Source organism: Abramis brama (assembly GCF_963993115.1).
Source record: "Abramis brama genome assembly, chromosome: 10".
Taxonomy (NCBI): domain Eukaryota; kingdom Metazoa; phylum Chordata; class Actinopteri; order Cypriniformes; family Leuciscidae; genus Abramis; species Abramis brama.
Window position 1 is genome coordinate 6176952 of NC_139972.1, and position 27607 is coordinate 6204558.

A 27607-nucleotide genomic window follows, 5' to 3' on the forward strand; every position below is an offset into this window, starting at 1 on the left:
ATAATCCATCCGGCTCCAGGGGGATAAACAAAGGCCTTCTGAGGGTAATCCGTGCGGTTTTGTCGTAAAAATATACATATTTAAAACTTTATAAACGAAAATAACTGGCTTCCGGTAGCGGTCGGCGCGCGTTCATGGAGATGGATGCTGGCATATGACGTAGGACGTAGCATAGGAAGTGTTGTGACGTAGAACGAACGTTGAGTTTTGTTTTGCTCTGCTCTCTGGCTCCGCTGTCAGGTTTGTTCTACATCACAACGCTTCCTGCGCTACGTCCTACGTCATACGCCAGCATCCATCTCCATGAACGCGCGTCGACCGCTACCGGAAGCCAGTTATTTTCGTTTATAAAGTTTTAAATATGTATATTTTTACGACAAAACCGCACGGATTACCCTCAGAAGGCCTTCGTTTATCCCCCTGGAGCCGGATGGATTATTTTTGAGAAAGATGCATGCACATTTTGGGACTTCAACGTTGTGGACCCCATTGCTTCACATTATAACCACTGAAAGAGCTAAGACATTTTCTAAAATAACTGAAAATGTGTTAGTCTGAAAAAAGATTGACATATGCATCTCGAACGGCTTGAGGGTGAGTAAATCATGGCTTAAATATCATTTTTGGGCGAACTATCCCTTTAAGTTGTGTTAAGGGTTTAAAAACAGAAAACACAAAGTGCTGTTATAAACTTCGAGCGAGATGATGGAAGACATGGTCATTCACACACACACACTTGCAGGAAGCTGAGTGTTAAAGGAGAACTCCGGTCAATTTTAACATTGAGCTCATTTTTTTGTAAATTTGGAGTGCTGTCAATACAGAGAACAACGACAAGAATCGGTGTTGCCTACACCGTGTTATCCTCTTTTTAAAATTTGCACCCTGTTGACTTCAATGGGGCCCGTTTTAAACCTGCTTTTAGCCTCTTAACATCCTTGATGTTTCATTACAAGTGCACAGCCAATGTGAGTGATTCCTTCAGCGTAAACACGGTGAATCTGACTGCAGTAGATGTGAAAGATATGGATAAAAATTATGTTTATTCAGCCAGCGCTCATACCTGTATTTACATCCTGTTTTCGGTCGAAGTCCATAGTAATCGATTGACGAGTTCACGCGCGTGATCATATGTACTAAACCAATGCGCGTGAACTCGACAATCGATTACTATGGACTTTGACCGAAAACAGGATGTAAATACAGATATGAGCGCTGGCTGAATAAACATGGCTGACTGAAGGAATCACTCACATGACCTGTGCACTTGTAATGACACATCAAGGATGTTAAGAGGCTAAAAGCAGGTTTAAAACTGGCCCCATTGAAGTCAACAGGGTGCAAATTTTAAAAAGAGGATAACACGGTGTAGGCAACACCGATTTTTGTCGTTGTTCTCTGTATTGACAGCACTCCAAATTTACAAAAAAATGAGCTCAATGTAAAAATTGACCGGAGTTCTCCTTTAAGGGTTCAGCGAGGTTAAGGGTGACAGGTTTAAGAACAGAAAACACAAAGTGCTGTTATAAACTTCGAGCGAGATGATGGAAGACATGGTCATTCACACACACACTTGCAGGAAGCTGAGTGTTAAGGGTTTAGCGAGGTTCTATAGAGGGATTAAAGAACTTTTCCTAATGAGACAATAAATCCAATAAAGAATAAATAAAGACAATAAAGAATGAATATCTTTCTGTATAGAAGGTTATATATAATGCTGGGTACAATGGTTTTTCTGTGAAAACCATTTTTTGTGAAAATCATTCCAAACATTATCATAGCAATTTCTTCCTGCATATCGTCCGCCATGCTTATTCTGAAGTCTCGCGAGATTTCCTGTGTTCACAGTCGAGACTCTGGTTGAAAATCTGTTCGTGTGTGGTGTGCTGACTTTGTCACATCATGGCACACCACACATTATAGGAGGAAAACGCTTAAATCTAGGATTTTTTGTCCTCATGTTTGTGGTCTATTACATTTTGAAAATCTTATAAGATGTAAAAAATCTTTTGGTGTGTACCCAGCATTAGTGGAAGACCTTCGGCAGCGCCTTTCTCTCCTTCTTCTCCGTCTTGCGAGCTCTTTTTGCATTGGAGGTGTTCAACTATAAGATCATCCATAAAAATCTCAACTTTGCCTGTGACATTAACATTTCTTTTTTCTGTTTCATCCTCATCCGTTACGATCAATGCATTCAACTGAATTCAACTTCTGTTAGCAACTGAAACCGGCTTTGAGCAACAGGCCACAGGACATTTTTGTTGTTTTACTAGAGACAAATAACTGCTTTTATTTCCTGCAATATTTTGTATTTGTATTTAAATACATTTTTCCACACAGTATTTTGTATTTGTATTTTAAATACATTTCCATCTCTTCTTGCCTGTTTATCTTGTCTTGTTCATTGTGAATCTTGTTTTTTCCTGCCCTGCATCCTGAGATTTCCTGGCCACTGACCCTCACTGCCTAGCCGCTAGACTCTAAGAGCTGATCCTCAAGTATCAAGTCTCTGGTTCTGGGAGCCTCTGCCTGGCAGCAAGACTGGTCCTACATCGGTCTTCCTCACCATCGTCCCACCTGGTGCTGCCTCTTCCTCTACAGTCCTCAAGCTCGTGGTCACCCCAGGACTGGTCTCAGTCCTCCCTGTCTGTCATCATGTCCTCTGCCCTGCTGTTTGAGCTGTTTTATGCCTCATTCTCCTTGTTGTGCCCTGTCTACAGTATTGTCAATAAAACATCACTGCTCATTCTGCGCCTGGGTCCCCTCATATATATAAACTTTTAATTTATTTAGAATATAGTTAACAATATAATTCAAATGTAAATGAAAGTCAAAAGCACATTTTGAGTACACAGTCCTGGAAACAAATCCTGTTCAAATAAGCTATATGGGACATTCTAAAGAATTGGTTCAAAGTTAGAGCTGGAAACATTTTTTGTCTTTTTCCACAAATTGGTATGCATGCAAATTGTATGATATCCTAGGTAATACAATCCTTAGTTGATAATGCAATATACCTACTTTATTTTTGACAAAACATCCCATACTATATATTTAACATACAAGCAGAAATTGGCAAACAAAAGATTATGACAGTAGTCTATTTTACTGTAAAAACTTTATAATCTATCCAAAACTAGTCAACAAAATATTGTCTAAATATTTATATTTCGTCGGTAACATCGTTTTTATGATATATTGGGCATATAAATGTTAATTTGCAGTTTAATACGTTGCTTATACAAAGACTTTTTATTTCAACTAATTTTTAGTAGATTTTTACTCATCTTAGTATACCAATATAGTTTGGGAAAAGCTAAACTAGTAGATGTTCATGTTCATGTAAAAATAGCATGTTGTAAGTGCCTGTACTGTAGTAAACAACAGCACGCATCTGGGCTGTTCATTCATATTTAAACAGTCTTTTTGCGGTTTACATATGCTATATTGCGATTAGAACAAAGCCCTTAAGAATAAAGAACTTACTATTCACAATCCTCAGCTGGATCCATTGCTCCTCGAAATGAAACTGAATCCAGCACTTCTGAGGTAAATTTTTCCAGGATTATATTACAATTACACAATTATTTTTCCTCACAGTGTCGCAAGACGACGCAAAGTATATGAACCTGATTAAACTTGATGTGTTTTGAGTTGATGTGGGCGTTGCATGGATTGCCTCAGATCATTTGTGTTTGAAAAGCGTGCGCTCTCAGTAGGCATGTTCACATTAGCAGATAATGAGCTGACATGAGATCTATGGGGTTAGAATTGTTGCATTATTCCAAATAAATAGTTTGAGATTCACAAACAAATGTAAAGAGATTCACAAAAATGTATCAAATTCACAAATATATGTAAAGTTTCACAAAAAAATTATAAAACTCACAAATAACTAAAATGAGATTTGCAAATAAAATAAAATATCTACAAATGTGTTTTATGTCACAAAAACAACTCTGTCTAGCATTTGAGAACCGATTTCTGTGCATTTGTAAATCGCTGCACGCTCAACTTTGCTCATTCATTTGCAATGGCTCAAATAGGAAGTGTAAGGCCCATACTTCAGTAAAATGTTTAAAATTTGGATTTTGTTAGACCATTAGACTGTATCAAGCCAAGACATTTTTATGAGCCTTTGAAATGCCACTTAAATCTCTGTTATGGGAACAACGCATTATGGAAGCGTCACATTATTCATGATAGAACAAAAAAGTATCAATAAATTGCTGACTGATGAAAAACTGGATTCAACCTAGTGATAAATATGTGAGTTTGTGTAATATAGGTGAAATTACTGTCACAAGAGCCAACAACTTTTCCCAAGTTATTTTACACAGCAGGTCGTGGGTTTAATGATCTATACAGCATTAAATGTATTAAATAGTATTTTGTAACGTTGGGATCCACTGGAAGCAAGTTTGTAGAACCCAAGTGCAGTTTATTCAGAATATCCAAAACAAAATGGCAAGGCACAAAACTCACTGACAACAGTTACCCAAACAAGCCATCAAAAAAACAAGACAAAGACAAGCATGATGGCTTAAATACATACCAGACTAATGACAAGACAAGGGACACCAGTGAACAAAGAAACAATGAACCAATACCAACATGACACATCAGAAAATGGAACACGTGGCAGGATCACATGACTAACAGCGAATCACATGACAAGACACAGAAACATGACATGTTTTACATTGTTGGAAACTGCTACGGCAGCAGGGAAGATAATGGGGCTATTTTGCTTTTGACGCGCCGCTTGAGTCCGGTGTAGAGAGTGTGTTATGATGCCGGGGATCTGTGATGATCATAATTTGTGTGTAATCCTGAGTTTATCCTGATGGAAATGTAAAGAACCCTTAAACTCCAATAATCTTTTGGAAACAGGGTGTTTTAACCACACAAACAGTTCAATTTGAATGAAGCGCCCATAGATTACAGCTCCATTTCAAGGTTGCGAATATCTTCAAAATGAATCAGATTCAGTTACCGTAAAGTCTAATGTGATTGGTTGTAGCGAGAACATGCTGCGATTGGTCTGCTCAATGTGGCCGTTATCTGATTGGCTTGAGTAAACGGTGGGTGGAGTCCACTTATTTGTGTATTTGTCTGCACGTGGACCCTAGAAGTGTTTCAAAATCCACAGATGCGTGAGGGGATTTACAAATGCACAGAAAACAATTCACAAATGCGTGCAGCGATTTACAAATGTACAGAAACCGGTTCACAAATAAATGCCAGACAGAGTTGTGTTTGTGACATAAAACACATCTGTAGATATTTTTTTTAAATTTGCAAATCTCATTTTATTTAATTGTGATATATTGCAATATATTGCTATATTGTCATATATTGCTCTTGCCTGTGTGACTAGTAGCTATTCGCTGAGTTTTGTTCAAGTTTAGAGACTCGCTCCAGAAAAAAGTTCACGGACACACAGAAGCAGAAAACACACCCTTTTTATTTTCTTTATTTTACAAAAGCACAATGTTTTATTTAGAAGATAAGTGGACACATAAAAAAGTTTTAAAAAAAAAACGTTTATTTTTTCATATTTCTTAAGTCTGAATGACCCTAAATGCCAGAGTATTTTAAGTCTATTTTGCTGCCGGTGCGTTTGTCGACCGCAGATGGATGAACTCGCTCATGTGATTTCAGAGATCTGGACTGAATGAAACTCTTGTCACAATATGAGCACTTGTAAGGTTTTTCTCCAGAGTGAACATGCAGATGACGATTGAGAGCTGCTTTATATCTAAAACTCTTCTCACAATGAGTACAGTTGTACGGCTTCTCTCCAGTATGAACTCGCTCATGTAATTTTAGAGATCCAGACTGAGCGAAACTCTTGTCACAATATGAGCACTTGTAAGGTTTTTCTCCAGTATGAGTTCGTTGATGTTGTTTCAGATAATCAGCTCTAGTAAAACTCTTCCTACAGTCAAAGCACACATGATCTCTCACTTCATCATGTGTTTTCTGGTGCTGTTTAAAACTGTCAGGCCTTGAAAAACTCTTTCCACAGAGAGAGCACACATAAGGCCTCTCATCTGAATGAAGTTTCAGGTGATGTTTTAGTTTTGATGATGAAATAAAATCTTTACCACACTGATCACAGTTAAATGGTTTTTCTCCAGAGTGAATACGCAGATGACACTTGAGTTTGGATGAAGACGTTAAACTCTTTCCACACTGAGTGCATGTATACAGTTTCTCTCCAGTGTGAATTCTCATGTGTGTGTTAAGGTTTCCTTTATGACTGAAACTCTTTCCACACTGAGGGCATGTATACGGTTTCTCTCCAGAGTGAATTCTTAAGTGTGTTTCAAGGCTTCCTTTCTGTGTGAAACTCTTTCCACACTGAGTGCAGGTGTGCGTCTTTTTGGCTTTTGTTCTTTGAATTGTAAAGTTGCGATGTTCCTCCTCCACTTCATCCAGTTCTTGTCTTTGTTCTTTCACTCTCACCTGGTCTAAAATACACAGAAATACAGTTATAATCAGTTCAAGTGAACCCTTATTTAATAGCAGAAAGCAACAGATATCAGATATATCACTGTTTGTTCTGTCATTGATTGTTAATATAGTAAAAATATGTTTGACAACTGCTATATACAAGGTTATGATCATTTGGATGCATTTCTCCATCATTTATCATCCATATACTGCTTATTAATTCACATCCACCAAAGCAGTCAACAATGAAGAATCAAGAATGGACACCAACCTATTTGTTCCTCAGTATCTTCATGTTTTATTCTGGATGGTTCTGGATCACTCATGTCTTCAATCTCCTCTTTAATAAACTCCATCTTTAACAGTAACACAGATTTCAGCTGCTACTCCTGGAGTTTGTCCTTCTCTTGAAGAATGATGGGAATATTCCCAGTATTTATTGGTGTATTGTTGTGGGAGGGGCTTCACTGCAGGTGTGAACTGTGATCACTGTGTTTTTATCCAATCTGCATTTAAAAAGTACAGAGCCATCATGTTAAACTGCTGCTGAAAAAACTCTTTCTCTCCAAAAGTTCCCTGTTTTCAGCTTGTTCATTATGGTGATGTCTGAGATCTTCTGTAAATTGGCACATTAAGCACATTTTATTGGTGTCAACAGGCTGAAACAAACTACAGCATCATTACATAGCCTGTGACATTCCCTATCAAAGGAACTCAAGCTGCGTTGAGACACGGTGGGAACGCCATACCCACTACGCCACAATGACAAATGCCTGTTCTGTGTGATGTCCTTGTGCACACTAAGCAGCAAGCAACTTAGCCCCAGGAGTGGAGAGGTCTATGTCATAAAATCTGACAAATGCGAGGACCAGCCTGCCACATCACAAATATCATGAAGGGAATCTCCCGAAATTAAAGCCATAGAGGCAGCCATACTCCTCGTAGAATGGGCCCGAACAGCCAGAGGTGAAGGCTGTCCGGCCACTTCATAAGCAAGTGAGATACCCACTTGCTCATTATCTGTTTAGATGCAGGGCAACCTTTCTTAGGTGACCCGAAGCAGACAAATAATTGCTCTGATTTACGACACAGGGCAGCTCTGTGAACGTAGGCATCCAAAGCCCTAATGGGAAATAAAAGATTAAGTTTTTCCTCATCTGGGGTATTAAATGGTGGAGGACAAAAGGCCTGCAGCACTTTTGGGCCCGCAACATTAGTAGGGACCTTAGAAATGTAACCCAGCCTAGGGTGAAGAAATGCCTTCACCATCCCAGGTGCAAATTCCAGACAGGAAGGAACAACCGACAGGGCTTGCAAATCTCCAATTCTCTTAATAGTAGTGTTGCTTTCATCAAAATCATGAAGGGAATCTCCCGAAATTAAAGCCATAGAGGCAGCCATACTCCTCGTAGAATGGGCCCGAACAGCCAGAGGTGAAGGCTGTCCGGCCACTTCATAAGCAAGTGAGATACCCACTTGCTCATTATCTGTTTAGATGCAGGGCAACCTTTCTTAGGTGACCCGAAGCAGACAAATAATTGCTCTGATTTACGACACAGGGCAGCTCTGTGAACGTAGGCATCCAAAGCCCTAATGGGAAATAAAAGATTAAGTTTTTCCTCATCTGGGGTATTAAATGGTGGAGGACAAAAGGCCTGCAGCACTTTTGGGCCCGCAACATTAGTAGGGACCTTAGAAATGTAACCCAGCCTAGGGTGAAGAAATGCCTTCACCATCCCAGGTGCAAATTCCAGACAGGAAGGAACAACCGACAGGGCTTGCAAATCTCCAATTCTCTTAATAGTAGTGTTGCTTTCATCAAAATTATGACTAAATATCGTCGTCAACTAACCTTTATCACTTGACAAAAACGAGACGAGACGCAACATAAATGCTGGTCATGTGACGATAACTATAATTAAATGTATAATGCAATATTGTTGACGAATAAAAACGAGACTAAATGTGGTTTACAAAATAAAAACTATGCTAAAATGTCTCTTCATTTTCGTTGACCAAAACGAGACGAGACGAGACGAAATGTTATGACGTTATATTTCCCACAAAAACAGTTAACTCTCATGCCTTTTCTTTTGCATTTAAATTTTAATACAATAAATCTTGGATATCACAAGAACTTGTTTTTCAACCTCCATGAATGAGACGAGTGTTACTTTTCAATTTGCTATTTTTGCTATTTTCCCATAGTGGTACACTACTGTATATTGACTGGGTTAAATAGAATTGCATTACAAAAAAGAGACTAAAATACAATTTTCATTGACTAAAACTAGACTAAATGTCATCAGTTTCCGTCGAATAAAACTAGACGAAAATAGTCATGGATAATTCTGACTAAAATAAGACTAAAATGCTCAAACTTTTAGTCGACTGAAACTTGGCTAGACTAAAAAGAGTATGAACGTGACTAAAACTAATAAAAGCTAAAATGACAGCTTGACACAAAGACTAGACTAAAACTAAAATTAAAACAGGCCGCTAAAAACAACACTATATGATATAGCAAGAAGAAATAAAGTGTTTAGAGTAAGGAACTTTTCTGAAACCTCTTCAATGGGCTCGAAGGGAGCCAAAGCCAGACCCTCAAGTACAATGGCCAAATCCCAAGCCGGTGCTCTAGAGTGCAGTGCAGGTCTCAACCTCAATGTACCACAGAGAAAACGAGTAATAAGAGGATCTCTCCCAAGAGAAGTACCCCCCCAGAGGGGTGTGGTAAGCCGATATAGCCGCCATGTACACCTTTAAGGTGGAAGGAGATAATCCAGCAGAAAAATCTTAAAAATAAAATCAAGAATTGTCCCAACGGGCAGTTAACAGGATTAAAATGATGTTCTCCACACCAGGCATAGAATCATTTCCATTTCAATACATATAGTTTCCTCGTGGAAGAAGCTCTGGATTGGAGAATGGTCTCAACAACCTCAGTCGAGGGACCGGATTCTATGAGCTGGGCCCCCTCAGAGGCCAAGCCCACAGTTTCCACAACTCCGGGTGAGGGTGAAATATTGTGCCCCCTGCTTGGGACAGCAGGTCCCTCCTGACCGAAATCTCCCTGGGAGAGCAGTCTAGAAGGGACACTAGGTACGAGAACCACACTCGGGCCGGCCAGTACGGGATACTAATAATAGATGAGCCCCTTCCTGGCGAACCCTCTCCAGAACTACCGGGAGCATAGATATCGGGGGAAATGTGTACAGGTGTAGCCTCGGCCACACCTGAACCATCGCATTCAGTCCGAGAGGAGCTGGATGTGTGAGGGAGAACCATAAAGGACAATAAGTTGAATCTGATGATGCGAAAAGGTCAACTTGAGCTTGACCGTAGTTTTCCCATAGGAGCTACACCACCTCGGGGTGAAGTCTCCACTTCCCGGGCCTCAGCCCCTGCCTCGACAGGATATCTGCCCCCATATTCATATGCCCTGGACTATATACTGTCCGAAGTGACAGTAATTTCCCTTGGGCCCATAGGAGGATCTGATGAGCCAGTTTGCATAGTATCCGTGACCTCAGACCCCCCTGATGGTTGATATAAGAGACCACCGATGTGTTGTCCGTGCGGACAAGCACATGGTGACCTCTCAGGTCTGGCAGGAAGTATTTGAGTGCTCGAAATACCGCCATCATTTCTAGCCGATTTATATGCCAAGAAAGTTGATGGTCCTGCCAAAGACCGTTCGCCGAGCGGCCACTCATGACTGCCCCCCATCCTGTGAGGGAAGAATCCATCAATAGCGTTATGCGTTGACAAGAAGCCCCCAACACTGGGCCTTGAGCGAGGAACCAAGGTTTCTTCCACATGACCAAGGCACGTTGGCATCGCCGCGTGACCGATCGTGCAAAACAGATTTCCCCTCGGAGAAAACCCCTTGGTCCCCTGCATGGGTCTCATGTACAGAAGGCCAAAAGTGATCATGTTGGACACAGCATGAGACCCAACAGTCTCTGAAACTGTTTCACAGTGAGTGACTGGCCTAGTTTCACCCCATTTAGGCTGTGAGAATCGCAGAAATACGTGCTGGAGACAACCGTGCCTGCATCGTTGTTGAATCCCAAATTACACCTAGAAAAGTGGTCCTCTGAGCTGGGAGGAGCACACTCTTCTTGGCGTTGAGCCGCAGCCCCAACATTTTTATACGAGACAGAACGACATCTCGGTGCCGAACTGCCATTTGCTCGGATTGAGCTAGTATAACGGCTCCTGAATGTTTTCTCCAAACCAGAAAACAAAACACGCTTCAACTGATGCCTTCGATGTCTTCTATATTTAATGTCTTCCTCTCAAGAATCAGGACAATCAACATCACAAACATCTAATAGACACCGTGAAAATAAACCAAAATTACAATCAAATTCGTGATGAAGTGATTTTGCCATGACGTTGCTCGATATATAGCTTATTAAACTGAAATCAATACACACAGTACCTTAAAATTATAAATAAATGATAATCAAGATATATGCAAACATACCATGTCCTTTCCAATCAGGATTCAGGAGACATTAGGAGACATTTTCTGATCAAACACTCTACACCTCTCAATTTGTGTGCAACAACTCGTGTTTCACTGTTTTTCTTTTTCTGGTGTTCACGCAAAAAATCAAATCACATGACCAGTACGTCTTACGTTACTCATTTTCTCCAGTAGGTGTCACTATTGCCAAATTATTATGCAAATCAAATATACAATTCCCAAATAAGTATTAAAATATTACACAACATTTATAAAACAAAACAAACAAATAAAAACAAAAACTTTCAAAGGTGAAAAATATTCAGCAAGAATATACACTATCTGCGACAGCTACAGCCAGGATCAACCAATCGTCGATATAATTTAATACGTGAATGGCTTGAAGTCTCAGAGGAGCCAGAGCTGCATCCACGCATTTTGTAAAGGTGCGGGGTGATAAACCTAGGCCGAAGGTAAGATCCTGATACTGGTATGCTTCACCCCCGAAAGCAAACCTCAGGAACTTCCTGTGATGAGGATGGATAGATGCATGGAAGTAAGCGTCATTCAAGTCTATTGTGACAAACCAGTCCTGGGACTGAATCTATGACACAATCTGTTTGAGCGTAAGCATCCTGAACTTGAGTTTCTGAACTCTGCTGTTTAAATAACGCAGATCTAGAATAGGACGCAACCCCCCATCCTTTTTCGGAACAATGAAGTAACGGCTGTAAAACCCTGATTCTCTGCTGGGAGGAGAAACCCTTTCTATAGCCCCTTTTTGTAGAAGCGTCAGAACTTCCTGCTCCATAACCAGAGCCTGCTCGAGGTCCACCACTGTGGGAAGGACCCCTTGAAATCTGGGTGGATGAAAACCGAACTGAATTCTGTAACCCTTTACTATTATATGAAGTTTTATGTAACAAAGTTCGGGAGGAGCATGTTCAGGTAATCAACCAATCAGCACAAGAGGAAGTCGGTACAAATGAAACCTTTCCTCACCTCTGTCTCATGACAAGTTTCACAGCATCCCTCCACCACCCCATCACCTCACACTCGGCTGGTTTCTATCCCAGTAAAAAGGGGGAGTACTCCCCCGGACAACATGCCAAATACGCTTAAAATAATACATCTGATTTCATGTACGTGTGAAATCGTGAAATGCAGGACCCACTGAGAAATATTTGGCAGCAGTTTCCACACTGCCAGAAATTCTACTAAGGGAACAAGTCTCTAGAGACTGGCCTCTGGATTTGGTTGAACGGTCACTTCGGTGCCCTGAAGCGGCGAACCGGCAGGGAACAATCGAACTGACCATTCTACGACCCTCCTTGGAGGATCGTATAGGGACACTGACACCTCAGTGCCCTGAAGTGGCGAAGGGAACAACCGAAGTGGCAGTGCTGCGACTCTCCTCAGAGAATCGCCCCCCAGAGGGACCCCCAGCAGTCTCGGGGACATTGAACCGGAAGAAACCTCTGGAACGCTGCAGATTGCTTTTTTTTTCTTCTTGAAACCTATCGACGACACAATTTATAGTGTCGCCGAAAAGACTTGTAGGCGAAAGCGGGGCGTCCAGAAGAACAGACCTATCTCCATCCTTTATCTCTGATAAATTTAGCTATAAATGACGCTCTGTGGCCACCAGGGCTGCAATTCGGCCCACTGATTTGGCTTTCTCCTTAGTGGCCTGGAGAGATAGATCTGTTGCGCAACACAATTCTCGAACTGCGTTGGCGCTAACTTCCTCACAATCGTCCATGTCCCTCAACAGGTCAGCCTGGTATGCTTGGAGTATAGACATGTTGTGTAAGCATGCCACGGGCTGACCTGCTGCCAAATACGCTTTACCCACCAGCGTTGATGTAGATTTTAAAGGCTTTGTGGGTAACGTCGGGGCTTTCAATTATGACGCTGACTTGGGGGAGAGATAGCTCACAAGCGCCTCTTCTGCCCGAGGCATTGTCATATAACCATGATGTGAAATTCCCATAACATTGCTATAATTAGATTTCTGAGGAGTTATATACTCTGAAAGATGCCGGTTTATTCCACGATCTCGACACCTCAGTGTGGAGATCAGGAAAAAACAGGAGTCCGAGGCTGTGATCTTGATGGTAAAAATCGTTCATCTAGTAAACTCTTTTTTTATATATCATTTCTTTCACTATCATCGGCTGGCCAGTCAATATTTAATTTAGCAACAGGATGAGAAAGAACCTCCATAAGCTCCTCATCACCAGAGGTATGAGCTGGCGAAGACTCATAATCCCCTGTATCAATACTTATGACATCCAGTTCCTCAGAACTGGATAGACGCAGCATTGGTGCCTCAACCCGGGAAGGAGAAAGCGCAGAGCGTGCTCCTTCCTGGGTAAAGGCACTGGATCTAGCAGGTGAGGGCTGAGATAGGGCGTCTCAAACCCCGCTGCTAGATCCATCTGCGAACCCCAAGATGTGACTCGGGGAACGCAAACCGAACCGTCCTCCTCGAAGAACGCCCGACGGGAGCGGATCGTCTTCACAGACAGCTTCTCGCAATGCTCACAGTCAGCCCCCTCGAGAACTGACCGGGCATGCTCCACTCCCAAACAAGCAACACAAAGCTGATGCGTGTCCCCACCCGTGATGTAACGTGGGCAGGGAACAACACAACACTTGAAATCCTGCTTGCTCGCCATGATATATATATATAGCAACTTGACAGACAACAATAAATATGACAAGGACAGATATACAGAGAGCGCTTGCTGAAGGCACAGAAGCTAGCACGGTCTAGTTTCAGGGGTGCTTTATAGTTTCCTGGTTGGTGACGTGACCCGCCATGATGTCTCGTCTTTCCATTGGACTGATTATACACGTGCTTCACGACGCAATCACGCAGGGGCGTTCCCACCGCGTCTCATCGCAGCTCGAGTTCCCTTGATAGGGAATCTAAGTTTAAAACTAAGTATAAAAGGGTATTCTTATCTCTCCCCCCGCCACCAGAGTGTGGAAGAACAGCAGGAGGCTAAAATCTTAGACCTCACTGTTTTGGCTCTCTGTGTGCTAATGAACACTAATTGGTTGAGCAAAGTTGGGGGGGCAAGGTGTTAGAAAGTCTATAAAATTTTAAAGTAGGTTGTTATACGTTTTGTTATAGTTCTCGTTACATTTCATTTAACAAGCTGAGACAAACCTTTGAAATCTGTTTTAAAATATGTTTCTGCCTCAGAATTAGAAGAGTTTTAGAACATTTATTATGCCTAATGTGAACGTGAGAAATTTGTATATGAAAAATATCTTTAATGTATTGGATGAAAGTGAAAGCTAAAGGACAATTCGGAAAGTTACAACTCACAAACAACTTCCACAAAACTAATAGTCGGGGAGGCAAAGTCTCAAAAATGGGTTGAACCTGACATGGTCTGCCATACTTTTTATTGTGTTTTTTTCTGTTAACTTTGACCGTAAGAATCAATAATTGGAGGGTCTGCTCAGCCGGAAATATTGCGGAAAAAAATTGTGGCCATTTTAGTGTATGCACCCTTTATTTTTTATCAGAAAAATGTGAAAAAATATTTTTTTCCTCAAATCCTCAGTGGGTTGGGTAGGCTGTCAATAAATTCATTCCAGATACACACAACACATGTGCTGACAACATCCACTGAAAAAATAACTCTTAAAACACATTTGTACATGATTTTGCATCAATTCAATGCAATAAAATTAGGTGTTTTCTCACTTTTTTCCAATATTTCCATCTTTACTTCATTGGCAATCAACTATTCCCCCAAGTTATGACATCAGTCAATATTAGGGGTGGGAATCTCTAGGCACCTCACGATTCGATTCGATTACGATTCAGAGGGTAACGATTATCGATTATTAACGATTATTAAATTAAATTATTACATTATTTTTTTACTACTTGGTACTTTTAAAGCAAAGTATTTATGATGACCCATAACGAACTTACTTCCAATACTTCCTATATTAATTTTATTAATAAAACAAATGGAAGTGATTTGGCAAGTCAACTGTAAGGTTACATTTGCCAGCATATGTCCCAACATTGCAAAGAACCAACAGGAAAATAAATATGTGCCTATACTAGCAGCATACTTGTAGTAAATTAATACAAACTTCAGCATATTCTTAATAATAGACTTCTAAACAACATCCTCTTGTTATTTCCAATGAGCAATATAATCCTTGAGACAAAAAACATTTTGCTGTAGCAAATTTACAAACAGTTTTCGTTCAAAAATATAGAATTATGTAACAGAAGCTATCAAATAATGCTTGTGGACTTACACATAGGCTATTCTGAATAATTAGTAATTAGTAACATACAAAGCCGCTCTTATACACAACTAAATAATAAAGAGTTATGACTTGAAATGTTTGCTGTATACCACAATCAAAAACAGCTTATACAAAAAAAGTGAATGAACATCTGCAGAAACCACAGTCAAAATGTAACTTTTTGTGACTGGCATTGCACATATTGCAGGGCAGTATAACGTAACTTGCGATCGGTTTACAGCATATTGATGTGAAAACTAAACAATACAGAAAGCAGCTCTCATACAAAAAATAGTAAATAGGTCACAATGAAATTGCCAATTTTCCATACGTTAGCTTAACGAAGAGGGTGCCGTTCGAATTTGGCACTCAGCCATCATGCGTCTGTTATGTGCGTGACTCTATGTGCACGCCAAAGACTGTCCGCGCACTGCACGTGCACGTCCGCTTTAGAGTTCCGTCAATATTACGTTATTAGAAACAATTTTTTTTTTTTTTTTTAGAAAATCGATTTTTGACATTTGTGAATCGATTCAGAATCGTCCACGTCCCGCATCGCGATGCATCTAAGAATCGATTTTTTCCCCCACCCCCAGTCAATATGTCATTCTTTTCACCAAACAGAATACTCATTCCACAGAAAAAAATCATAAAAATCCAACCAAAATCAATTGATCTGTGATGATTTCACTACTAGTTGATCAACAGGTTTAGAATTTAAGGCTACTCTCAAAATTCTGGAAAACATGCTGGATATTTAACTTCATGGCACACTTACGCACACACACATGATCTTAGTAATATGAATGAGTTTGTTTGGAACAACCAACCAACGGTAACCAATGGTTACCAATGGACTTCGAAGCTGCTCATCATTGTCTGTGGTAAGTGACATTGACTTTAGTGAACACCGGTAAGTCTGCCCCAGCGTTTTGGGAAAAGAATGGTAATATGGATATTGTACTGGTAATTAACTGAAAGGACCATGCCAGTTTTCAAACAAGTATCTATCTGATGATTCCTCATCCCGAATGTATCCCTGTAGCAGCAGCATTCATTCTCTTCTAGTTTACTTGGCTAACTTTTGCCGTTTTTGCTCATTTCTGTGGTTTCTTTAAACGGCCATAACTCCTCACAGGAATGGGGTAGAGACTTTTTTTTTTTAAAAAATGCTCAGAACAGTGTTAATTTTGTTGACACTATAATTTTTGCCATTATTTTCGTCAACGACATTTTTGTTTTGTCATTGACATTGATGAAAGTGTCAATAAATTTTCCTCATAGTTATCGTCATTTAAAGTCACCATGAACCGGAAGTTTCTAACGACTTTTCTTCAGTGTTGTGACGTATTTCCAAGTGAAACGGAATATTGAATAGAGAGCAGGGTTTTACTCTAGCGCTCCTCCTCTTCATCTCTCGCTCATAGCAGACTAATGGTTTGAGGGGAGTTGCCACGCCCTCGCGCCATAGCACATGACAGGAAGAGAAGAGAAGTCCTTTCGACGGGGGAGGGAAGGATAACATATTTGATTAAAGAATATAAGGGCACATGAATTTTTAAAAATTAATTAAGTGCACAGATAAATCATTTATAATAAACACTACAATATTACATATAAAAATACGAATTGTAAAATTTGATTTCATGCGACTTTAAAGCTGGTTTTTATTTACTTATCGTCTCGTTTTCGTCTGTGATTTTTTTTTATGTCACTGCAGTTAAATCTGCGTCTGTATTGCATGTTCAAACTTTAAAAATGATTCATATTAAAAGGTTAATTAATAGATGTTTTCTCCGGGAGTATATAATGGGTTTGGGAATTTTAGAGAAATTCTAAATTAATGCATTACAATTTAACTAAACCCATTCGATTTTAGATTTAGTCGACTAAAATCTTATCGTATTTCGTCGACTAAAACTAGAGTAAAACTAAAACAATTTAGATGACTAAAATATGACTAAAACTAAAATGGCATTTTAGTCAGACTATGACTAAAACTAAATCAAAATTTGCTGTCAAAATTAATATACTGTAACCAACAGAAATGATGATGTCTCATACAGACTTGACAATCAGCTGAAAGCTCAATAGCCGCTTTCCGACCGGAGGAACTTTTTCACAGTTCCTAGAACTATTGCGGGAAGTTCCCGGATGTCGGCGTGTTCGCACCACAGGAACTAGGAACGACTTTAGTTCTAGGAACTCCATTTGGAGGAACTAATTCAGCTCCTACTTCAGAGTAGGGTCTAAACCAGCACTATAGGAACTACTCGTGACATTAGTGTACACTGATGACCGAACGCATGCAAAACACCAGCAACCAACAATTCTAATAACAAAACTAAACAGTACTGTTAGACAGATCGCTAACTAATGAACACAGAGAATGCGAGCACTTGGCCAGTGCGAACACAAACGGCAAAACCGAGTTTGGGGGAGAGTAGTTCATAGACCTGTTTAGAAGTGGACAGTTCCTATAACTAAGTTCCTGTAACTACTTGGTCGGAAAGCGGCTAATGTGACTTTCTGGGGAGGAATCCTTTGTGGCGCACACAATGTTGTGAAAAGTACACAAATCGTAAAACTGTTGACCAGAAGAGGAAAAAAGTTTCCTTTGAAGCAGAACTTAATCCAGAGCCAGACAGCAGCAGGCCTACTAAAAAAACATGGATGTCAATGCCACAGCCAATCAAACACAAGGAAGAGTGCTTCATTTGTGGAAGAGCATAGAGGTTGACCGATTAATCGGCCGATTTTTTGCATTTTTTAACATAATCGGTATCGGCCAATATCCAAGTATATCAAGCCGATTATTAGGCGGGCGCATCTGTGGGCAGCCTAGTGTTGTTGTTGTTGTTGTGGAACACGTGTTCAACGCACACTGCGCCTAGAGTCATTTTCCAGCAGAGTGAGCAGACCGCATCCAGTTCCTTGGAGAAAACTCCTTTATATTTAATTAAAAACTTTTGATATGTTACTGCCAACTTCGAGAAAAAAAATTGAATAGGCGATATGACGTTCGGCTACTTTGGATATTGATAGCGTAGTTGAGGTTGCAGGCGCGATCGAAAAGTCGCGTCACTCGCGTGTGTTTACAGTCTATGGTTTAAAAGTCGCAAAGTGTTTACTTATATTTGTGTGCGTGTCTGAGGCGCGGGCGCGATCGAACAGTGGAAAAAAAGTAACTGTTAATTAAAATTTTAAGGAAAACAAATATATTAATCTGAAATTACCAAACATATCTCAAGGTCTTTTTATCTTTTGTACAAGTGCAGATTGGTCAAGTGTTCAATAAATGTTTTTGTTGAGAAATGTTGTCTATCTTAAGTAATTATGAGTGTTACATGTTATCTTTCAAATAGAGGTTAAAAACAAGCATATAAACGGCCAAATATCCGCCAAAATAAATCAGCAGCATTTATCAGCCATTGGCCGACCCGGATTTCAAAAGATCGGCATCGGCCTGAAAAAAAACATATCGGTCGACCTCTAGAAGAGCATGCACGACCAGAGGGAATAGATCCCCCATTTTGACAGACAGAATGCAGTATGGGAAAAAGCAAACAAACTTTAAGATGAAGAGATACTACACAAGATTCATGGTTCTGATGGAAACAGGTGTACTGATATGATTGTTGAGGACTTCAGATACCACAAGGTGCATGACCATGCATGACCAATGCATGACCAAAGACTAGTACTGCCACCACACATGATGCTGCACTAAACCAACTCATATCTTGGATAGATGAGCCCCTTTTCAAAGTGAATGGCATATTCTTCGTTACAGCTTCTAGACCTCTTTAATATTGCAGAGATATGTGTAGGTTCTTTAATATATCTGTTTATGAAATAACAGGTTTTAAAACTAAACAAACTAAAGATAAAACACCCTCCATATTAAATTTAAAAACTGATGTTTCATAAATAGACAAATAACTGATAGTTGTTTTTCTTGCATTTGTTTCCAGTCTCTTTTTAAATTTTGGTATTTCTTTGAGTAAGCGTTCAATGAAAGAATAATTCAATAATTTTCTTGTTTTCCAACATATAAAACACAAATATTGTGGCATTTCTTAGAAACATTGGTTTATTAGTTAACTAGCTACACAAAGTTTACTTGAAAGTTTGGGATCTGATGAAAACATTTGCTCACTGTGACACAGAACAATGCTTTTTAATATGATACACTAGATTATTTGATTGGGTGAAACTCTTCTCACACTGAGTACAGTCGTACGGCTTCTCTCCAGTGTGAACTCGCTCGTGTGCTTTTAGAGATCCAGACTGAGTGAAACTCTTGTCACAATATGAGCACTTGTAAGGTTTTTCTCCAGTATGATGTCGCTCATGTAATTTCAGGGTTCCAGACTGAATGAAACTCTTGTCACAATATGAGCACTTGTAAGGTCTTTCTCCAGTATGAATTCGCTCATGTAATTCCAGAGATCTTGAGTGAGTGAAACTCTTGTCACAATATGAGCACTTGTAAGGTCTTTCTCCAGTATGAATTCGCTCATGTAATTCCAGACATCTTGACCGAGTGAAACTCTTGTCACAATATGAGCACTTGTAAGGTTTTTCTCCAGTGTGAATTCTTTGGTGCTGTTTCAGACAGGCAGATGTAGTAAAGCTCTTCCCACAGTCAAAACACACATGATCTCTCACTTCATTGTGTGTTTTCTGGTGCAGTTTAAAACTGTCCGGCCTTGAAAAACTCTTTCCACAGAGAGAACACACATAAGGCTTCTCATCTGAATGAACTATCAGGTGTTTCTTTAAATTTGATAATGAAATAAAATCTTTACCACACTGATCACAGTTAAATGGCTTTTCTCCAGAATGAACACGCAGATGAACACTGAGACCTGATGCTTGAGAAAAACTCTTTCCACACTGAGTGCATGTATACGGTTTCTCTCCAGTGTGAATTCTCATGTGTCTGTTAAGGTCTCCTTTCCTTGTGAAACTCTTTCCACACTGAGTGCAGGTGTGCATCTTTTTTTCTTTTTTTCTTTGAATTGTAAAGTTACGATGTTCCTCCTCCACTTCATTCAGTTCTTGTCTTTGCTCTTTCACTCTCACCTGGTCTAAAACACACAGAAATACAGTTAGAATCAGTTCAAGTGAACCCTGATTTAATAGCAGAAAACAACAGAGATCAGGTTTCAGATCTTTCATATGGCAAAGGTTCCCTGTACGAAAAAGAAGTGTACTTCAAGTTATTTTAATGAATTATACTTAAGTATAGGGCTGAAACGATTCATCGAGTTACTCGATTTACTCGATTACAAAAATTCCTCGAGGCAAAAACTCTGCCTCGAAGCCTCGTTAAATTCCTATGACGCGCACTATACGCGCAGGGATCTGATTGTTTCACACGGACCGTTGTTCAATGTTCAGGAAGCACACTATAGCGCGCCATACATTTTGAATTTAGTTGGCGCGATGGCGGAGAGTAAAGATGTCCATAAACGGCAGAGAATGTCTAAAGTTTGGGATCGCTTCCTTTCAGCGTCGCTGAAACAAGGTAACGATTCTGTCCCCCGCATTTTTTTTTTGACCCAGCGCCAATATTTCCGCCCGTGCCTAAGCCTATACATTGATGTTCGCTGATTTTAATCCCATACTGTATTTGTAGTGATGTCGTGATGCGGTTTGACTAGATATGATGTTTAGCTTTGATGTTGTATAGCCTAAAAAAAGAACCCCTTCACACACAAACACACACACACATGCACCCTCATCTCTCTCACGCGCCAGTCAGACCAATTGCGGCAATGCATCACATATGCTTAAAACTTTTATGTAGCCACGCAACAATAATTTCAGCATGCATTCACTGTATACACCGGGACGTGATGGAGGAACAAATATTGTATTGCAGTCTTTGCGAGACCTTGTTTGTAGGCTGTTACGTCTGCCAAATAGTTACAGACAACAACAAAAAATGAAACTCCCCACCAGCCTGCTTCTCCAAATCCACTCGTACTTTTGGGGAAGACATAATCGGCTATTGTAATTGAGCATAGAACATTTTAAATTAACAAAAAAATATAATACTACAAAACGTGCAAAAGTGAAAAACAAAATGCTGTTCTTTTTCTATTTAACAAAATGCATATTTGCAATAAAACATTCCCCTTTTCAAAGCTACACTTATTTATTTATTTTTATAAATTGTATACATTGTGTACCTGTTTGGCTTGATATTTTATATTCATTTCATTTATTTTTGTTCTCCGGTGGGTAATTTGCAGAAGGTGCAATCATTTTTTTGTAATGTTGTATTAAGAAGACAAAACTAAGGCCAAATGGCCTTTACTATTTAAGTTTGTATTCATAGTTTTACATGTTATACATGTTTTACAGTAAGTTGACTTAACTGTACTGTTATATAATTGTTGGCACTGGCACTTATAAACACTAAATAGGTAAAAATTACAATAAATAGGCTTAGTTTTGGAGCCAAATGTTGGAGTTGGAATAAATACTTCTGTTTTTTTGTTTTTTTTGAGAAATAAAAGCCAAATGCTTGATCATTTTACAGCCACATCATTTTCGTTATGCATTATTTGTTTTGGTTGTTTAAAAACACTAATTTTTTTTAATCCGATTACTCGATTAATCGATCGATTAAGTGCTAGATTAATCGATTACAAAAAGAATCGATAGCTGCAGCCCTACTTAAGTAATGTTCAAGTATATTTTAAGTATACTTTATGAATTAAGTACTAATGTCAATGTAGTAGTAGTATACTTGTAAGTGTATTATTTCAATAATGCTTGGGACTAAATTCTTTAAAAAAAAAAGATTTGAAGCAAATGCCTGTGGACACTACCAGTGGACAAGCCTACACAACCATTCAGATACTCAGAATTAGGAAAATAGCCTGTTAAGTATACTTATCTATGAGTTAAGTATACTTAAGTGCAATTTTAAGTACAAAATAAGTAGTCTTAAAAAGGATATGTTCTTATTTTTTGTTTAAAAGAAGTATAAAAATCATGTCATTCATTTGTTAATATAGTTCAAATGTGTTTGACAACCGCTATATACAAGGTTATGATCATTTCCAAGACAGCAAGCCAACATTGAATAAACATTGTTTTTCCATCTGAATCATCATTATGGTTGATATTGAAATTTCAATGCAAAATAAATGTTGAATCACCATTACCATATCGATGAAAACCTGATGTTATTAATGTTGATGGCAACCATATTGGAACAACATTGATCTATAGTTATCTTTATGATTGATTAAGCATTGATATTTGGTTTACCGGGCGATCGCTGAATGTGTTGAAAAGTCATTGATTTATAGTTGACCGGGAAACGACGCTGTTGTTGAAAAGTCATCGACATATAGTTGACCGGGAAATATGATTGAAAATGCATCGATATATAGTTGACCAGGAAATATGATCGAAAATCCATCGATTTTTGTTTGACCGGGAGATCAACACCAACGTACTGCACCGGACACAGCTCATTTCTGGACCCTTGGCACAAGTGTACAGGTAAGCTTGCTTAATGTTCGATATGAATGAATTGTACCAAATCAAATACTGTTAGACTGATCGTTAACATGATGGTTAGTGTAGTAACCGACGCAGTGCTGCAGTCACTGAAATAGATTTTTGTTTTACCAATGTGTCAAAATCTGCCAAAAGTACTTTGTGGTTCTCTTCTAGGTTATAAAGTTAGCAAAACCTCCGAGTCCAGTCTATTTTTGTGATAGCTATAGCTCAAAATACATGTCTGTACCCAATTGCTAGTGTCGTGAAATTTATTAACACAGCACCGCTATTTCTTCTGACCGCCAGAGAACACCGGCGGAACCAACGCTAGCATAGTGCCCCACCCACAGAAGTGACCGCGGCGGGCCAGAATTGCACAGAAGACATGACTTACCTTTACTTTATTCAATGCAGAACTGTCTTGAGTTGTAACTGGAAATGCCGATTAGACCATCTCGTCGTAATACAAATCCAAAATATTAATAATCCTCGAGCAGGGCTGTGATATGCGTGCGATACAGTTTTATAACTCCATTGTGTTTGTTTTCAGAAATGATAACAGTCGTTTTATTCTAGTGCTTATGCGATATCACGATTTTTGATGATCTTCTCCAAAATCTGCTTTTGAGGAAAACATTTCATTGGCGTTCTGTTTTGACATGCACCTTTTCTGAGCGCGGGGAAGCGCGCGCACTCAAGGGGGGGCTAGGGGGGGCTTGGGGGGGGCTTAGCCCCACATACTTCATATAGAAACAATTAAAATGCCTCGTTAATTTTAAAGACATAACCTATTTATTATTATTAGCCTGTTTTTGCGGTGAGATTTATGCACATTCCTCCATGCATCATTCCAGTATTTAAGCAGAAATTAATATGTGCGATTAGTCGACCAGAAAAAACAAGTTTTGAAAAGTGCTTTGAATGTAGGGGAAACATGATAGGCTAGCCTACAACACATGGACAAATATCCTATCATTGAAAAATCATAAGCCTATAGGCTACTGAATTTGTTCCAAGTGTTCAAATATGTGTTCTGTTTAACTTAAATGCTAATTTTATGCATTGTGATTTTATTTTCTGTTTTAGATGCTCTTACTCAGCAGATGGGGACAGCCGCCGTCACCCACAGGCTGTGCAAAAGTGGCTGCGCTATGCGCCAGACCGGGCAGGAGAGACTGGACTAGAGATGAGCGGATGGGCTATTATTTCATCCGCAACCGCATCACAAAACTCATCATCCGTCCGCCATCAATCCGCACCACCAACGTTTTTGACCAATTTTCAAAACCGCACCCGCCCGCCATCCGCTGATTGGTGTATACATATATTTTTCATTTGATTGGTTCAACTGCCCGCCACCCGCCCGAATTTAATTAAAATATTATTTTTCTTCACGTCATCCACCCGATCCGCGGTTTATCCGCAGCTGCAACCGCATCTCTAGACTGGACGACAAAATATTCAGGCGTCAGAGGACATTGAAGTGTAAATAAAGAGTACAAATAATTAAATAAAAAGGCTAATAAAAATGAATTTGTTTTTAAATTGTGTTCAGTGTTTTATACAAGATTTCAAATGTTCCATTACTTTTTAACATCCTGGCTGTAGATAAAGCAGGCTATTTAATTTATGGCATTACATTTAAAAATTATTGAAATTCCATTGAAATCACGTTGATCCTTAGTTCAGTTAAAATTTTAACATTGTTTCAATATTCCTGATAATTGAAATACCATTGAAATTCCGTTGATCTATGGACAGGATTTCAACGTTGTTTCAATATTAAAACAGGGTGCAAAATGATGTAGAATCAACATCAGAGATCAATGTTGATTCAATGACTTAATGTTGAAAACGGAATGTTGATTTAACATAGTTTCAATGACTGTTTGCTATCTTGGTTAGATGCATTTCTCTATCATTTATCATCCATATACTCCTTATCAGTGGTTAAATTGGGCCGGGGCCCTCCCCGGCACATAAGCCTGCTCGTTTGTGTCCTGATGTGCCTGTTTGTAGTCAGTTGCCTACTGGAAATTATGTCACATAAAATTTTATGAAAGTGATGCTTTTGAAAACATATTTCTGATTATAAATGAAAGATTTTTGAAATGGCATGTCTATTTTGTCTCGGCGGAGCTGAGATGAGAACAATCGGGACACGGCCGTATTCTTGTTCAGCTGCTTAATCTCGTTGTCAGTCGACCATGATCGCGCACCGCTCGAGCATGCCATGCGCATCTAGGTAGGCTACTACTCAGAACTCCGACATGGATGAATGTACGCAATATATAATGAATGTTCAAGGGAGATCCGTAGTTGCGCAGGATGTGGAAGCGCGCAAAAGTTCCAGAACCTTCTAACGTTACTGCCTTGGAAAAAAAAAAAAAAAACTCACAAGCTGCTGGCCGCCGCTAAAGTTCAGCACAACGTTGGTTGTACAAAAAGTGCCCTGGCCTTGAATGACAAGATAAGGAAAATATGTTTGCACATTTTATGGGTCACTATATCATAACAAGGTAATACAATGTGTAATCAAGTGATGTCAATTCCAGCGTGGACGTGACATTTGCAGTAAAAACTTGAAATATAAATTCTCAGAAAATGCATTTAATACCAATATATTGAAACTGTTTATATATCCATACTCCTTTAATAAAGGTTGTTAGGCCTATTTTAGGGGGGCTGAAGCTACCCCAAAATGTTCCTAAGCTCCCCCTAAATGATAATAAAACAACAATAACAATTCAATTTATCAATAACCGTAGCCTCATTCATATTTAGACGCAACAAACGATATATGTCCAGCTACAAAAAATAGCCGAAAAGTCGGAAGTTGGAAAGAAGTAACTCAGAGCTGCCAACTCTCAGGCATTCACCGTGAGACACACGCAATTGACACTTTTCACACGCTCTCACGCCACACATCCATTTTCTCACGCACAGAAAATTCGCGAAGCAAAGAGGACACGGAGACCGACAGACTAGACAGAGCAGGTTACTTATGATTCATAAGTAATATGATATAAAAGTATCTCAACTCTCAGATTCTGTCAATTTTATTACGAAATTCAAACAATAAATACTGTTTTGGCGCTTGTAAATGTGACGTGACAGATTCCTAGCGCACGTGAACCGGTCATCTCTAATGGTAAAAAAACACAAACACTGTTGAAAGATACAGTAGTAGGCTACAACTTACTGAAATGTATATTCCTGATACATAATATCGATCAATCAGTGTTTTTTATCAGCGTGAAGAGGTCAATAACACAGCTGGAGAACAATTATGTTACATTTACCTCAGAAAAGCCATTTAATGAACATAATATAGGCTATAGCACGTAGGTGGCAAGAAAAAAAAAAAGAGCCAGAGAGTATTTTGCTAAATATGTGTTCTATATTACATATTTAGTACATTTTTACTTATATCAATAAATAAAGTTGTTATTATAATAAAAAACGCATTATATTTAATTTGAGTTATTTTTAACCTTAAATAATACTACCAGCTGATAGGGCTGTCTATGTTTACAGCATTAGGTGAGTTGTTTTTTTCTTGAGAAAAATGAATGCCTATCTTGAGAACCTAATATTTATCCAAATGAGTCAATATTAAATCAAATCACAATAATTGAATTGAATTGAAATAATAAAAAAGCGTAGCTTACCAGAAATTGTACCATGCACCATAAAATTTACATATAATTTTACACTTATGCTATACTAAAGCCTGAAATGGCCACTTTTTGTGACAGCAACCCTATCATTTTTGATCAAAGATGTGGCTTAACTTCAGTATTCTTATGATTGCTCTGAACATTTCTGACTAAGTTCAACAAACATTAAATTACTTATTCATAAACTTAAAACAAATAATTCATAAAAATGTGATTTTTAATAAAATCATAATAAATCCGACATAATAAATCCCAATTTAAGTCCTTATTAATTCATATCTACCAAAGCAGTCAACAATGAAGAATCAAGAATGGACACCAACCTATTTGTTCCTCAGTATCTTCATGTTTTATTCTGGATGGTTCTGGATCACTCATGTCTTCAGTCTCCTCTTTAATAAACTCCATCTTTAACAGTCACACAGATTTCAGCTGCTACTCCTGGAGTTTGTCCTTCTCTTGTAGGATGATGGGAATATTCCCAGTATTTATTGGTGAATTGTTGTGGGAGGGACATCAGATCTGCCAAATTCAAAGAGAAGTTATTTAATTGCGTTACTTATATTCAAATCAATTGAACATGTTTCTGATATAAATATAAATAATTGAATGCAGTTACATATCAGTTGCATTTAAAACAAGGTTTGTTTAATTATTGTCAAAGCGAAACAAGGACCTTCATGTTTAACTGAGCTGCTGAAAAGCCTCTTTGTCTCCAATAGTTCCCTGTTTTAACCTCATTCATTATAGTAATGTCGGGATCTTCTGTAAAGTGTCACATTAAGCACATTTTATTGGTGTCAAAAGACTAAAACTAAGTCTGTGGAAAAACTCTGCCAACATATTATAACACTCTAATTAAAAATAAACTGGGACACACAACACATTTCATAACATTAGTAACGTTACTTCAACGTCAATTCTCCAGTTGTTTAATGTTAAACTCTGTAATCTTGTAACATCTCTCACCTGCAGACTGGAAATATACGGCATCCGAAGAAAATAATTAACATTTGTCCTTCAATCACGATCGTTAACAGCATCACTTACAGCCTCGACTGGTGAAAGTTTCAGCTCGTCTAGAGTCTCTCCTGCTTGCTTCTGTGTCCTGCGCATCCTCAGTGCGCAGAGTGTCACGTTTCTTAAAGGGGCCGCATATTCTTAAGTAAATCACTTTTCA

General features: G+C 39.0%; 1 protein-coding gene across 3 annotated transcripts; it reads right to left on the reverse strand.

The window, feature by feature from the left end:
- Positions 1-5460: 5460 nt before the first annotated feature.
- LOC311090684 (uncharacterized protein) lies at positions 5461-27541 on the reverse strand. Of its 3 annotated transcripts, none has more exons than XM_084126128.1 (4): positions 27397-27530; positions 26751-26949; positions 6731-6965; positions 5461-6476 (listed from the first exon to the last, which is right to left on the reverse strand). In XM_084126128.1, exons 3-4 carry the CDS (start codon positions 6813-6815, stop codon positions 5581-5583), a joined length of 981 nt encoding a protein of 326 aa, XP_083982254.1. In that variant the 5' UTR covers positions 6816-6965; positions 26751-26949; positions 27397-27530; the 3' UTR covers positions 5461-5580. The 3 variants fall into 3 exon arrangements, with proteins under 3 accessions (XP_083982254.1, XP_083982255.1, XP_083982253.1); XM_084126129.1 differs by lacking the exons at positions 5461-6476; positions 6731-6965 and adding exons at positions 19292-19942; positions 20032-20313; XM_084126127.1 differs by lacking the exons at positions 5461-6476; positions 6731-6965 and adding an exon at positions 19292-20313 and having other exon boundaries at positions 27397-27541.
- Between the last annotated feature and the right edge of the window lie 66 nt (positions 27542-27607).

Bases quoted from the DNA above. Each gene is read 5' to 3' on its own strand.
- LOC311090684 (XM_084126127.1), bottom strand. From the start codon at position 26,835: ATGGAGTTTATTAAAGAGGAGACTGAAGACATGAGTGATCCAGAACCA. The intron at 20,314-26,750 runs GTTGGTGTCCAT...TGTGTGTTTTAG, and splicing joins AGATACTGAGGAACAAATAG to ACCAGGTGAGAGTGAAAGAG.